General features: G+C 48.6%; 1 protein-coding gene across 1 annotated transcript in view; it reads right to left on the bottom strand.

The window, feature by feature from the left end:
- Nucleotides 1-15,983, bottom strand: part of iqgap2 (IQ motif containing GTPase activating protein 2) — a 407,995-nt gene that overhangs the window by 51,280 nt on the left and 340,732 nt on the right. The window contains exon 30 of the mRNA XM_038805522.1: nucleotides 7,080-7,212. Coding sequence (XP_038661450.1) covers nucleotides 7,080-7,212 — 133 coding nt within the window. The remainder of the gene's footprint in view (nucleotides 1-7,079; nucleotides 7,213-15,983) is intronic.

Genomic DNA, 15,983 nt, shown 5'->3' with positions numbered 1-15,983 from the left:
GGCGGCAAAGATTCAAATATCAGTAATGCTGGGATCAGTAATGCTGGGAGGCTGCTGAAGTGTCCGCAGATTAAACGCAATTAATTTTTCATTAAAAATATTATTGGTTCCAAAATATAACTTTATAAGCCAGGATTACTCGTCGACTATTGATCGGGATAGAATTCAGACTTTAAACCATCAAGATTTCAAAGCAAATCGTGGGATGCTCCATCTGCACAGTAGATAGCACTGTTGCTTCACAGCTCCAGGGACATAGGTTCGATTCCCGGCTTGGGTCACTGTCTGCGTGGAGTCTGCATGCTCTCCCAGCGTCTGCCTGGGATTCCTCTGGGTGCTCCGGTTTCCTCCCACAAGTCCCGAAAAACGTGTTGGTTAATTGGACATTCTGAATTCTCTCTCCGTGTACCCGAACAGGTGCCGCAGTGTGGTGACTAGGAGATTTTCACAGTAACTTCATTGCAGTGTTAATGTAAACCTACTTGTGACACTAATAAAGATTATTATTTAAGGCTGAATTGGCAGGTTTTTGGTCCCACATGCAATCAAGGAATAAGGGAAATTGGTGGGAGAGTGAATTTAATGCCAATCATCAGCCATGAACTTATTGAATGGTGGACAGGTGTAAAGGTTGACTAATCTATTGCTTATGTTCGTATAACATGCAAAAGTCCTTTGCAACATTTGCATTTTATGTGCTCAAGTGATCTGGCTAATAATTAAGACATTAAATAAGACGTATTTCTTCCTTTTGCACAAGATGCTCAATCTCAAATCCTGAAACAAGGTGGATTCTAATGGGGGCACATTTCAATGATCGTTTGTGGTCACCTGCTTCACTCAAACTGACCTAATAGCTATTGTGATCAGAATAACATTCCCAAGATCTTTCTACAGCGAGTGCAGGAGGGTGCGTTGCTATGTATTGTTATCTACATATGTGTGGATTCAAGACAGCAACACAATGAGGAAACGGAGCAGAAAAATCATAATAATATTTGCGTATTATCTTTCACAATTAATTAACCTCGGTGGCATCTCTGCCCATTATGCCACCTTGGAGGCAGTAAACAGGAATGAGAACATGACCGATGGTGGCAAGGTGGGCGCAGTGGTTAACACTGCTGCCTCACAGCGCCGAGGACCCAGGTTCGATCCCGGCTCCACGTCACTGTCTGTGTGGAGTTTGCACCGTGTCTCCATGGGTCTCAACCCCACAACCCAAACAGATGTGGGGGTAGGTGAATTGGCCTTTGCCCCTTACTTGGGGAAAAAAGAATTGGGTACTTTAAATTCAGAGAAAAAAACGAGTACACCAAGAAACTGCATTTCAAACTTTGGGATATAAAAACACGGCAAGCTTAACAGTGGGTGGTTCAGTGGCACAGTGCATTAAACAGCAACAAGCTGCCCACTTCTAGCTTAACCCGTGAAGCTCGATCTGTGACTGAACAGAGGTCATGAGCCTCCTTCTGGCAAGAGAAAAGCTAGAAAGACGGGTGTTCCCCATTGCTCTCCTGCATTGCCAAGTAGGTAGTTAGAAACCATTAAATGTCTGCCGACACTATGAACTCACATGAAGAATGGTCACTTGGTTAACATACTGGAGGGCTGCCAATGCACCAATTCACCACAAATCACCATGTTTAGCAAAGCAGCAATGGGGGAGGTGGAGAGCTGCCAAGCCAAATTATTCAATGAGTCTTCCTATTTAAATATAATGAATGCAGAAACAGAACAGTGGAATTGAAATTGTCATTGAACTCACAGCAGGAGAAAGATTACAATCCTCTTCATTCAATGCCCTTTTAAACAAAGCAGCCGGCATAATCCAAGAATAGAAGCTTTGGTAATGAACATTTGCAAATGCAAATGAACACTCATTTGCAAACTCATACTACAGGCCATGCCAGGCCATTGTAAAAGGGCAGAACAAACCAACAGCATATGGTTTGTGCCTTCTAACAAAGTAAACCAGTCACAGAAATCTTCTACATAAATAAAAAGGTACGAATGACCCACCCTAGTCTCCCTCAATCCCCACCCCCAACCCATCCTAATACCCCCCCAACCCATACCTCTGCCCTCCCTAAGCATTTTACCACCTTTCCCCCCATCCAGCCAGCCCACTCAACCCCCTTTTCCCCACCACCCAGCCCACTCGACCCACCATTCCCCCCGCCCAGCACACTCGACCCACCATTCCCCCCGCCCAGCACACTCGACCCCCTTTCCCCCCGCCCAGCACACTCGACCCACCATTCCCCCCGCCCAGCACACTCAACCCACCATTCCCCCTGCCCAGCACACTTGACCCCCTTTCCCCCCGCCCAGCACACTCGACCCACCATTCCCCCGCCCAGCACACTCGACCCCACCATTCCCCCCGCCCAGCACACTCGACCCACCATTCCCCCCGCCCAGCACACTCGACCCACCATTCCCCCCGCCCAGCACACTCGACCCACCATTCCCCCCGCCCAGCACACTCGACCCACCATTCCCCCCGCCCAGCACACTTGACCCTCTTTCCCCCCACCCAGCCCACTCGACCCACCATTCCCCCCGCCCAGCCCACTCGGCCCCCCATCCCCATTTCTCCGCCCAGCCCACTCCCCCCCCCCCCCCCCATTCTCCCCACCCAGCCCACTCGACCCACTGTTCCCCCTGCCCAGCCCACTTGACCCACCGTTCCTCCCGCCCAGCCCACTCGGCCCCCCCCATTCCACCTGCCCAGCCCACTCGCCCCACCGCCCAGCCCACTCGACCCACCATTCCTCCCACCCAGCCCACTCGACCCACCGTTCCCCCGCCCAGCCCACTCGACCCACCATTCTCCCCGCCCAGCCCACTCGGCAACCTATTCCCCCTCACCCAACCCACTCGGACCCCCCCTCCCCATTCTCCCCGCCCAGCCCACTCGACCCACCGCTCACCCCGCCCAGCCCACTCGACCCACCATTCTCCCCGCCCAGCCCACTTGACCCACCGCTCCACCCTGCCCAGCCCACTCGACCCACCATTCTCCCCGCCCAGCCCACTCGACCCACCGCTCCCCCCGCCCAGCCCACTCGACCCACCATTCCTCCCGCCCAGCCCACTCGACCCACCATTCCTCCCGCCCCAGCCCACTCGACCCACCATTCCTCCCGCCCAGCCCACTCGACCCACCGCTCCCCCCGCCCAGCCCACTTGACCCACCGCTCCCCCCGCCCAGCCCACTCGACCCACCGCTCCCCCCGCCCAGCCCACTCGACCCACCATTCCTCCCGCCCAGCCCACTCGACCCACCGCTCCCCCCGCCCAGCCCACTCGACCCACCATTCCTCCCGCCCAGCCCACTCAACCCACTATTCCCCCCGCCCAGCCTACATGACCCACCATTCCTCCCACCCAGCCCACTCGACCCACCGCTCCCCCCGCCCAGCCCACTCGACCCACCGCTCCCCCCGCCCAGCCCACTCGACCCACCGCTCCCCCCGCCCAGCCCACTCGACCCACCATTCCTCCCATCAGCCCACTCAACCCACTATTCCCCCCGCCCAGCCCACATGACCCACCATTCCTCCCACCCAGCCCACTAAACCTAACGTTCCCCCCACTCAGCCCACTTAACACCCTCGTTACCCCCGCAAGGCCCACTCGACCCACCATTTACCCCCTCCCCGCCCAGCCCACATAAACCCCTTTCCCCTGCCCAACCCACTGGACTCCCTGCTCGCCCCGCCTAACCTACTCTACCTCCTGTTCCCCCACCCTACCAACCCGACCTACTGTCCACCACCTTCTCCAATCTGCCTCTTTTCTCCCGCTGACCCATTCTGCCCCCTTTTCTACCCCGCCTGATGCATCATACCCCTGACCCATCTGATCCCACCCTCAAATAATACCCATCCTACTTATTCGCCTTACACAATTACCTCCACCTCGTCTTTGGGTCTCTAAATTTACCTGCTTCACAGTAGCTAGTGCCCTTAAAAGGGGTGTGGCTTCACTTCCCCCCTTGAATGCTGCACTGGGCTGAGGGGATTCCTGAACAGCTGTGCTGGACTTTTCTCAGCTGGCCCGAGTTGGAAGGCCGGATGAGAAATCTGCTAACTTCAGCATTAACAAAAAAGAGCAGAGGGGCAATCCAACTGTGATTGTCACTCTAGTTTTGGCCATTTACGTCAAGGCTTCTGGGCCTCTGTCACAGTGATGAATGAGCCCATGTTTTCCTTATCATAGAACAGAAAGCCAGGAGAGAAGTTAATGAGTCACGCAGAGAAGATGCCAGGGATTACAATCACTGATTCTGCACTAGTTATTTGCAAGCAAGGCTCAACTCCCTGAGGAACGTTCAAGTCTGAGATTTGCTACACCGGGGCCAACCAGCAAGAAGGTTGAAATTACTTGCAGAGGGTCAACTGGACAAAAAGATGAATATTTCAGTTGAAAAACTGAACATGGAAACAACCCACAATCCACATCTGCCATCTTAAACGCAGAAGTGAGCAAAAGTGCCACTAAACATTCTAAAATCTAAAGACACTGTAACAGTTCATAAAAGTCTACATTTAATTATGTTGAATGTTTAATCAGTTACAGCATTGCCTTGGTGCAGAAGAGATGGAACTACAAAGAGGAAGAAGAGGAGGATTCTAAACCAATGCAAGTTGCGGGAGATCATGTGGCAATCGGGAAAAATAGCTTTGCTTTCTATATCTGAATGAAGGTGTATTTGTATTCCAACTAGGCAAATTACATATGCTGAATGCACAGCAGTTTCAATGCATTGCAGATATATCATATCAGAGCAGTCCTCGGAGACAAAACAATCAAATATAGGCTCGACTCATTGCACATACTCATAGGAAGTCTTCTGATAATTAGCACATGGTTCAAAAGGAATGAGCTAATGTAAACACAGGAAGGCAGTTTTTTCTCCCCTGCCACAGGCAGGAAAGGGAAATGATGCAAAGTGCGAAATAGATTGCTAGTTCAGCGAAAAGGATAAGTAATGGGGATAAAATACAACAAGCACTAAAATAGCACTTGGCATTACGAAATAAAGCAATGGATGCTGTGGTTTTGCAGGAGTATCGGGGGCAGAGATCTCAAAGCATGTTCAATGACAAGCACTTTAAGAAGGCTTTTAAAACGTCAGGGAGACAAAGTGGTGGAGAGGTATTGGACAGAAATTCCAAAGAAGAGGGGCGAGCTGCTCCAAGCTCTGCCAACCCCAAGGTGGAGTGGACTGGAGAAGGCAAAGGCAAGGACAGGAGACTAGAATCTCTAAGGGTGGAAATGTTAAGCCAGCGGTTGCAGCTGGAATGCAAAGCAAGGCATTGGAGAAACTTGGGAGAGAAGGATTTAAATTCCGTTCGACTGGGAGCAGGGAGACAACACAGGTCATTAGGCTTGGCGATAGTGAGCCATTGGAGTTCAGTTTGGAACATGATGCAGATGGCAAAGGTTTGGATGGGTGGGAAAGAATGCAGCACAAATTACATCAAGGGAAGTGCTGAAGTTTGCAGAGGTGATGAATGTGCAGCTAGAGGGTTTCCCCAGCAATACAGATAAACCACGGTTAATCAAACGCAAGTTGAGCCACACATAGATGATTCGAGGGGTGAGATATTTCATTAGTGGCTTTAAGGAATCCCAGCAAAACTGGAGGGAAATTCTTATGAGGTAAAGCTCACAAAAGTACTTTAAAAAAATCATTTCAGATTCTTTAAAAGCCTTACATTTCTTTAAAAGGAACAGGATCTCACACTCCACACAAGGGATTTTTAGCAAATCCAATCTTGGATAGTCCTTTCCTTAGATCAAACAAGGGCCAGAAGCATCTACATTTAATCCTAGAGCAAGTTGCTTTCACTCAACTGCCATTTACTGTGCATTTCCTTCACCCAGACAACTCTACTGTTGTATTTGTTACTTTGTAACGCTCCATTTTCACAAACCCCTCACCCACTTGCCCCTTCAGCATGGCCACAACTCCTTCGCACAAGTTCCCCTGCTCAATCACTGTTCAGGACTAAGTAAGTGATTTGGTAGCAGCCAATCAGGACTCTGTTAATGTCACTCAAGACAGGGGCCAGTGATCCTGTGGACACCCCTTTCTAGCAAAGTACAGTCGGGATGTTGGTACTGGGGCTTCCCGTGGAGATCCTGACCCAGAGCTACTGCCTGAAGGAGGAACTGCATACCCCAAACTGCAGACTGTAAGTAGATTTTACAACATGGCTTACTGTGAGTCAACATATACTCAATGTATTATCACTTCACAGCAATAAAAATAAAGTATTTCAACTATTAATGACAAATATATTTCGGCTACAACACATTTAATTGAAGCTAGTAAAAGGGGCTGATAGACAGCAAACATACAATTTTTTTTCTCTTCCAAGCAAAACCTCAGACCCAGTATTGTCTCTCGCACAAAGGTGCTGACTTCCAACTTTATAAAATCACCTGCCTCGAACCATATTTCAGCCCATTTGCTGCTGAAGCTCTCATCCCAGCCTTGGTCATCTCCAAATTATATTGTCCCAATGCCCTCCTGGTTTCCTCCTACCCTCCTTCCCCTGTAAACATTTAGCTACCCAAACTTCTGCTGCCTGAATCGTACCTTCACCAAGTCCCACTCTGTACAAACCCTGTCCTCCCTCAACCATGGTGGTTCCCCACACCCTCAAATTTGAAAATTTTAGCTATGTTTTCAAAATCCCTTCATGGCTTCAATCCCACCCTGCTTTTGTATTGTTGACGGCACCGTAACCCCTCCCAAACTCTGTTCCTCCAGCCATTTGTACATCTCTCCATATTATAATTGGTGTCAAACCTTCAGCCACGTTGTCTAGATAACCTTCCCCAAAATAATCTTCCCAAAACTTCTCCATCTCCTTAAAAACCCAACACTTTGGCCCAGCTTTCAATTTTCAACAAACCTCTTTTTTCATTAATGGCACTAAATAATTCCAAGCTGCTGTTTTCTCCCGATGACCATATATACACCATCCCATCTTCATTAAAAAAATAAATTGAAATATTGCCTTGGGAATGACTTTTCCAGTTGCAAACTGTTAACATACCGAATGAGTGTTTATAATTTCTTCAATGGAGATGTAAATAACCGGTTTGCTTAGTGTCACCATGTCAGAGTATTCATCAATATTAAATTTTTCTTCTGGCTCTGGTACATCACAGGCTGACTGGAAAAAACTCCTGCAAGGGATGGAAAAACAAACAATTGGTTAGGAGCCAGACTGTCACATTAGGATTCAGTCACAATACACCTTTCTTATTTTGAATGATCTTTTGTTTCTAGATTAAAATGTTACGTAATGGCTACTGCAAAATCTACCACAATGTTAGCGTTCCCATTTATCTTTATTCACCACAGCTGTACTTCAGAACTCATATCAAGCCTTCTAAATATAGCTTATCTAATAGATAGCAACCAGCCAAGCAAAATACAATAAGAACTACTCAGTTATTGTGAACTGTGGATAGAACAGACTTTGCCTTTAATCCTCTAATTAAGAGTGACCGAAAACCCCTGTGGTTCAGTGTCACCTTCCTGACATAGCTTAAATAACAACAGCTCCTAACGTACTGGTGTACTTTTCATATTGCTAATGTCAACTTATTGACATCAACTGAAAATATTTGATAATTCAAAAAAGTTAAGTAAAGGGGACAGAACATTATCACAACTTTCGCAAAGAATGTTAGCAATCTCAAGTTCTGCTGACACTGGAAGATAATTTTTTTCATTGAAATGCTGCCATCAATGACTATGTGAATAACAGACTGCATCGAGAGGCCTCCCAATCGCTATTCCCCACTGGATTTATATCTGTTTTTCTTGAGCCCAAGGTGCGGTGTGGGGATGTTGAAAGGAAGAGAAAAACCAGATACAAAGAAATGAAGGAATGCTAGACTTAGATGAGAAAGCTAGAAAAAGAGACTGAAAGATGTCTCAAAAAAGTTGCATTTTAAGAAGGCTTTAAAAATGAAGGGGGGAGTTTAGGGAGTGAATTGCTCTGCCAATGACGTTGGGGGGGGGGGGGGGGGGTAAGAAAGAGGGATGTACAGAAGGGTCAAGACTAAGTACAAAACATATTGCATGAATGGGAAGGATAATGGCGGTAATATCAGAAGTGCAGTTGGGCAAGGAATTTGGAGATGAGAATAGTGAGAAAACTAGGATTGATTGGTGTGATCAGTTTAGAAAATTGAAAGGTGGATGATGGAAGGTTGATATGGAAGATGTTTTGAGTCTAGGTGTGATCCGGTGCAGCACAAAGAAGCAGGAATTGGGGGAGAACTCAGCTGCAGACGTACAAGTCAGCAGTAAGGGGATAGATGAGATATGGGGATTGATGCTCAACTCTGGGCCAAAGGTTTCCCACAGCCAGGTTCAGACTAAACATACAGGCAGGGAAGGTGATGAAACTTTCCAAGTTTGCTGATGACACAAAACTAGGTGGAAATAAGAGTTGTGAGGAGGATGCAAAGAGGCTTCAAGGGGATTTAGACAGGCTACGTGAGTGGGCAAGAAATGGAAGATGGAAGATACAAACAAATGTGAAGTTATGCACTTGGCAAAGGAAAACAGAAAGAGTACTTTGTTTTTTAAAGTAGTGAGAGATTGGGAAGTGTTGATGCCCAAAGTGACCCGGGTGTCTTTATTCAAGAGGATTTGAGTATATGAGTAAAGGTGTCTTGCAACTGTATAGTACTTTAGTGAGATTGGACCTGGAGTATTGAATACAGTTTTGGTCTCCTCGCCCAAGAAAGGATATGCTTGCCACAGAGGGAGTGGCTGTTCATCACACTGGTTTCTGGGATGATGGGACTGGGCTATGAGAAGAGATTGAGGAGTCTGGACCTGTATTTTCTAGAGCTTTTAGAATGAGAGATGGTATCTTTGAAATATACAAACTTCTTCTAGTGCTGGAGGGGTCAATGCACGAAGGATGTTTCCCTTGGCTGGGGGTGGGCATTGGTGGGTGGGTGGTCTAGAGCCAGAGGACAGAGATAAAGGGACACTTTGTCACTCAGAGGGTGACAAATCTTTGGAATACTCTACCCCAAGAAGCCTGGTCATTGAGTATGCTGAAAACAGAGATTGAAAGATACAAGGATCCGGTGCTAGTACAGGAAAATGGCACTGTTCTAGATGATCTAACTGAATGACAGAGCAGACTTGAGGGGCCAAATGGCCTACTCCAGCTACTATTTCCTATATTCCTAGAGTACTAAGAGAGAAAATGTTATTGTTGGAGTTTGAACGGGAATCATGGTCCACGTCATTAAAAAATTAAGTCTGTACAAAATTAACTGTTCAATGTTTAAGTTAGAGTTTCCAAGAAAAACTGGCCACATGGGAATCACATCATTTACGAGGTCAACATCTGGTGAGCCCACTGCTGCCTATTATTAAAAAAATACCACCCGCGTAATGTTCTAGTAATGTTCTCTAACCATAATCCAAAAAAAAACTTTTAAATGATCCAATGAGTCAGAGATCGCTGGAAAATAAAAGGCTGCTACTTTTTCCATGCCTTGCATTGTGACCACCACAACCTACTCCACCTCCACCACTTTAGGAGAGAAAATCAAGCAAATCTGGTTCATATTGTTACTCAGCTTTCAGAGCTGCTTTCGGAAGGAATCCTGCCAAGTTCATCACCAATAGCAGAACTTTATTCAGATTGTCTAATAAATCTGTTTCCACCACATTATCAAGAATCAAAGTATTTATTCTATTTTCCTTAAAAGTTTGTAAGCAAGGGCAGCACGGTGGCCTAGTGGTTAGCACAACCGCCTCACGGCACTGAGGTCCCAGGTTCGATCCCGGCTCTGGGTCACTGTCCGTGTGGAGTTTGCACATTCTCCCCGTGTCTGCGTGGGTTTCGCCCCCACAACCCAAAAATGTGCAGAGTAGGTGGATTGGCCACGCTAAATTGCCCCTTAATAGAAAAAATAATTGGGTAATCTAAATTTATAAAAAAAAAGTTTGTAAGCATATGTATGGTTTCCTTTCTTTGCTCTGCCATGAAAACAGTAAAAGTAAAGTAAAATTGCCATAGTCCCAGATGACAATAGGCTGCTCTCCTCTTTGAGAGCTGACTGGTGGCGATTTAACCTGAGGATCACCACACCTCAGGCGAGGGGCAAGGTTGAGAAGGAAGGGCCTTCATGAATAACCTCAGCCGGTACAGGAAGTGAATCCACGCTGTTGGCCTCTCTCTCCATCATGAAACAGCTGTCCAGCCAACTGAAAATAAAGCCACAACGTTGCCCCAGTAGTTTTATTATTTGACTTATGAGGCAAAGACATTGATGGTTACCATGCACAAGAAATCTAGCAGCCAAAGTGACCGCCCACTCTGAATTAAACCAAAATGGCCCATTTCAGGGGAAACATGTACATGGCTTGAAACCGTTACAGGGAAGAATCTTCCACAAAAAATGGAAAAGTGACATTTCCGACACGATAATCAGTGCGACTCCTGCCAGCCCGGACAGTCAGAAACGCCATGCCTAAGGCGCAAAGCGTTTGATTTACCTGCCCCGAGGCCATCTAAGGAGATGCTGCATTTAAACGGCTCCACAGCACTTGATCTCATTGAAGCCAGGAGGATGACAGCTAGAGAACCAGCTCCCAGATTTTCAGAGGGGGCCCTCACTTGATTGCTGATGCCATGGAGGAGAGTCCTGCCACAATTTATCCATGATGGCAGGAGGCCCCCCCACCGCCAAGGTCACCCATCCCGCCTGGGAGACTGTAGAAGCACTGGTCAGTGTCAGCAGCCTGATCCAGCGGATGGGGGTTCAATGTGGGAAAAAACGGAATCTGTAAATGCCCCCCGACTCCCCTAGCCACTCCGTATTTCAATTAACCCACGGAATGTCACGTTGAACCCACATGATGCCACCTTACAGGTTCTTGGTACCCAACCTCCCAGCATCATCTTCAACCCCCCCCCCCCCCCCCACCCTTGGCATTACTCATCAGAACCTAATCCCTGCTTAAGCACAGTGCCCACACATGCCAATGTCCCTGCATGAGAAGGCAGAGTGAGAGAGTGGGAGAGAGAGAGTGGGAGAGTGAGTGAGAGAGAGAGAGAGAGTGAGAGTGAGAGAGTGGGAGAGTGAGTGAGAGAGTGGGAGAGTGAGTGAGAGAGTGGGAGAGTGAGTGAGAGTGAGTGCGAGAGAGAGTGAGAGTGGGAGAGACAGTGGGAGTGAGAGTGAGAATGGGAGAGAGAGTGAGAGTGGGAGAGAGAGTGAGAGTGGGAGAGAGAGTGAGAGTGGGAGAGAGAGTGAGAGTGGGAGAGAGAGTGAGAGTGGGAGAGAGAGTGAGAGTGGGAGGGACAGTGGGAGTGAGAGTGGGAGTGAGAGTGAGGGAGAGAGAAAGGGGAGAGAGATAGAGAGAGAAAGGGGAGAGAGAGAGATGGGGAGAGAGACAGAACGAGAAGAATAACAAGAGGGAGAGGGAGAGAGCGAGCACTGAAACTAAGGATCTCGACTCCCTTCGAGGAGAGGGCCATGGAACCTTCAGGGAATGAGCTGGAGTGGGCCTGCATAGATACCAAGGTTAGCTTGCGCCTGAAAAGGGAGGAGCCACTGCACCTTCATTCAGATGACCAGTCTTAAGTGAGTTTTTGTTGTCCAAACCCTTGACCAGACCACATTCTAAAACGATGTCCCTTGCCTTGGAGGTGATCTCTGAGGAGGACACAGATGACCGATCATCCACCATCGCAGAAAAAAGTACCGCGGTAGGGGAACTTAATGGACAGGCTTCTGGGCCACCATCTGGTGATCACCACACTGCTTCTGATGCACATCGGGTGGAAGCATTCCAGAGATTAGACAGTCGGAAGTGTGCTGGCTTCCAGGACTCTGTGTCCCAACTAGGTGCCATTCCTTTGTACACATTCTTCCGTCAGCTGCTGGAGATGCTGTGGTTGAGCCAGGAATATCAGGAGGGGGTGTCAGCGACATTCTTGGGATTGCAAGGCCAAAGAGAGGAGTTCCAAAGACCTTAGTTGCAGAGATGTTGCGGCCTTGTGTGGCACCCAGGGTGGCTTCCACAGTGGAAAGCTTTGGGCAAGATGTCAGAGCCATGACTGGAGAACTCCAAAGTATGGCTCAGTCCCCAAGGACCATGGCTGAGGGGTTTGACACCATGATGCAGACAATGGCAGGCCTGCAGGACTGGCAGAGCCAGATGACGTTGAGGTTTCTGGAGCTCACTCCAGTTGCCCCACCATCCCATGGCGTTAACTAGGGGCCCTTGAGCACCTGGAGGGAGGAACAACCACTGGAGAACCTCCCATGGGGCCTTCCATTCAGGAGAGTCTGGGAGTGAGCAGCCGTTCTGAATCCCTCCCTTCCTGATACTGGCACATCTCGGAGGCAACGGTCAGAACAAGATGATGCGGCCACATCAGTGCTATCCGAATGTAGGCTAGGGCCCTCCAGGGGACTCCTGTCAAGTGCATCTGGCACCTCAGACAAGAGCGTGGAAGGCACAGGCTACTCCACTTCTGATGTCCATCCTGGGGACACACCGAGACGTAGTGGGAGGATTTGCAAGAGTAAGTAGGAGAAGAGTAGGCACGGATGAGGTTATACACAAATGGTTGGGGGTCATAATAAAATGTCACAACTGCAATTGTCACCTTATTAAAACCTCTTGGCTTCACTCTCTTTGACCCTCCTCCCACTGGGATAGGTCTTCACCTAATCTGTACATGGCTTTTGTCACAGGCTCTCGATGCAAGGGACACAGTTGGCCCACTCAAACAGAGTAAAATACATCCTGGAAGGACTCTAGCGCGATGATATGCCTGTAAGCAATATTGCAGGTGGCTGGTGATGAGACCTCCAACCAGCAGGTGGCGGTACAGACCCACCACGTGTTCTCCAGACTGAGCTCATGTGACAAGGGGGAGATGGTTACAAGATGTACATAAGGACATTCATGCTTAGGTGTAGTTCCAGGGAAGTACAAAGAAACTCTATGACAATGTGCTCTGTAATTGATCGCTATCTTACGTGTGATTCGATAAAGATTCTAGTTTTGACAAGTCACAAGTCCTTTGGTAGATTCCATACTGGACATCGAACACCAAACACAACATTAGTCATTAATCACTGAACCTCGACCCTCGCCCCTAATCTCATTCTAGTGCGACAGGACAAAGAGATGTAGGCCCGAACCTCACTTGCACATGAACTGGGGAGTCAAATGTGCTGGCAGAAGACAAACATAAGAAATGCTGAGGAGCATCAGCATTATCCTCACGATGAGTCAACATTACCCTGCTGCATTGTCAGGCTAGGCAGGCACCCTGAAGACTTGTTTTTAAAAAAATATATAAATTTAGAGTACCCAATTATTTTCTTTCCAATTAAGGGTCAATTTAGCGTGGCCAATTCACTGCACATCTTTGGGCTGTGGAGGTTAACCCCACCTAGACACAGGAAGAATATGCAAATTCCACACGGACAGTGACCCAGGGCTGGGATTTGAACCCGAGTCCTCTGCGCTGCGAGGCAGCAGTGCTAACCACTGTGCGACATGCCAACCTCTAAGACTTGGTTTTAATGTGGTTTGCCTCCCTTCATCGAGGCTCTTGATTTTTTTTTGGGGGGGGGGGGGGGGGGGGGGCGCGGCACCCCCTCCTGGACTTCCTGCTAATCAGAGATGTTCCACTCGTCCTGGTCATCATTGTCTAGGACTGCACCCCGCTGTGACAGGTTACGTAGGGCACAGCATACTAGGACGATGCAGGAGACCCTCTGGGGACTGTACTGCAAAGGCCCACCGGACCTGTCGAGGCAGAAGTGCACCTTATGCAGCCCGCTGTATCGCTCAATCACAGACCGAGTGACACTGTGAGCCTCATTGTAACGTGCCATTGCATCGGCCTCAGGCTTCCACATTGGTGTCATTAACCAAGATCTCAGCAATTGTCCCTTATCCCCAACAAGCCATCCCTGCAACCTGGAGTGATCATCAAATATCGCAGGGATTTGAAACTGGCCAAGGATGAAGTTATCATTCATGCTCCCAGGAAAATGTGCACACATGTGGATGATCCTCATGATGTGGTCACAGACAATCTGGATATTAAGGGAGTGGAACCCTTCCTGTTAATAAACAGAAGTCCCTGATATCAAGGCATGCTTGGTGCCATTGAAAACCTCTGCGCTGTAGGCCACAGCTCTCTTACCCTGATGGACATGGTTCAGTTAGAAACTAACGATGCCCTGGCATAGAGTGCATCTGTGACCTCAAGGATGCACTTACGGGTGGCTGACTGCAGCTGCCACACAGGTTACCCGCTGAGCACTGGAAAGATTCAGTGGCGTAGAAGTTTAGGGCTGCCATGACCTTCACGGCCAGAGAGGCGGGGTGCCCACCTTCTCCAGGCGGTGAAAAGTTGGCAAGAAGGTCACATGTGCCGCACTGTCGTACTGTTGAGGCAGAGTCACCTACGGCACATGTTGTCTGACTGCCCCATGAAGGACACCGGGGTCCTGTAAATTCCTGGTCTCCTCCTTTGCTTTCAAGCCCGCGTTTGGCCCTCAAGAGAGAGAGAGAGAGAGAGTGTGAGAGTGTGTGGAAGAGAGAGAGTGTGTGAGAGAGAGAGAGAGAGTCTGTGCATAAGTGAGAGTGAAAGAGTGCGAGAGAGTGAGAAAGAGAATGAGTGCGAGTGCGCGCGAGAGAGAGCATGCGCGAGAGAACGTGCGCGAGAGTGTAAGAGAGAGTGTGTGTGAGAGAGAGAGGGTGTGTGTGAGAGAAAGAGAGTGAGTGTGAGTGAGTGTGAGAGTGATAGAGAGTGTGTGTGTGAGAGAGAGAGAGAGAGAGAGTGAATGCGAGCAAGAGCGAGAGAGAGAGAGAGAGAGAGAGAGAGCCACACTCCGGGCTGTGCAGTCGGGCCGAGCTGTCACCCATCCTCTCTTGCAGTATCGGCGTCTGATCTTCCATCACCACCATGTCTGAGGACCGGGCCACAGAAACACATGGAGAATTAACAAGTGACTCACAAGTCCAGAACAGAATACATAGTCAATGTACAAAACAGACCTTTAAAAACATCCACTGATTGTTTAAGCAAATCCTCCTGCATCCCTCAGCCCCGTAGTAGACCCACCAAAATCTTCCCCTCCCCACACCAGGTAAAAGAGACCAAAAGGCAACCAACTACTTTTTTCCTTCTCTTCATCCAGAAAGCACTAAGTCCAAGGGGAAGTGACAGCAGGCAAGCAGAAAAGGCAGCAGCAAACAAAACTCTCAGCTATAGCCTCCAGGTATTTGCAGCTGAGCAGGAGCAAGCAGCAAACACAACCTGCAGCTGGGAAGTGCCCTCACAACTAACAAAGCCAATTCTTCATCAGCAATAGCCTTCAGCTGTGAAGCTAGAGGCTGCCCACAGTCAAAGGGAGTTAAAGTGACCAGCAGCATATAACCAAGAGCAGCGCTTTGTCCTGGAGATTTGTGGTAGTTCAGACAGGCTGCAGCTGTAGTCGTCCCTGGTATGGGTGCCCACAATATTTCAAGATGGCTTGAAGGCCTCATGGATGAAAAGAACTACCCCCCCCCCCCCCCCCCCCCCCCCCAAGCACTTGGGCAGCACCACCCTTGAGCATGCCCAAAAATGGAAATGGCTACCCACATCCTCAGTTCCCCTCGATAACCATTGTGCCAGATTCATGTTTTTAAAAAGGAATACTAAACAATACCCGTGTGATTTCTCGCTGGGAAGCTGGTTAATTCCTGGGAGGCCGTGACATTCGACTTCAATCTCACTAATGAGATGGAAACTAATGCAAATTAGGGTTAATGATTATGTTCGCCATATTTGGGCGAGATCTGGAACTCACCATTGGGAGCGGGTCGGTTATTTGGCAAACTGAATCATGCCTGGCGCAAATCCAGATTTTGGCCTTTGCCGCTATTTAACTGGTGTGCC

The sequence above is a fragment of the Scyliorhinus canicula genome, chromosome 8, assembly GCF_902713615.1.
Source record: "Scyliorhinus canicula chromosome 8, sScyCan1.1, whole genome shotgun sequence".
Taxonomy (NCBI): Eukaryota; Metazoa; Chordata; class Chondrichthyes; order Carcharhiniformes; family Scyliorhinidae; genus Scyliorhinus; species Scyliorhinus canicula.
This window is presented reverse-complemented; position numbering and strand designations above follow the sequence as displayed.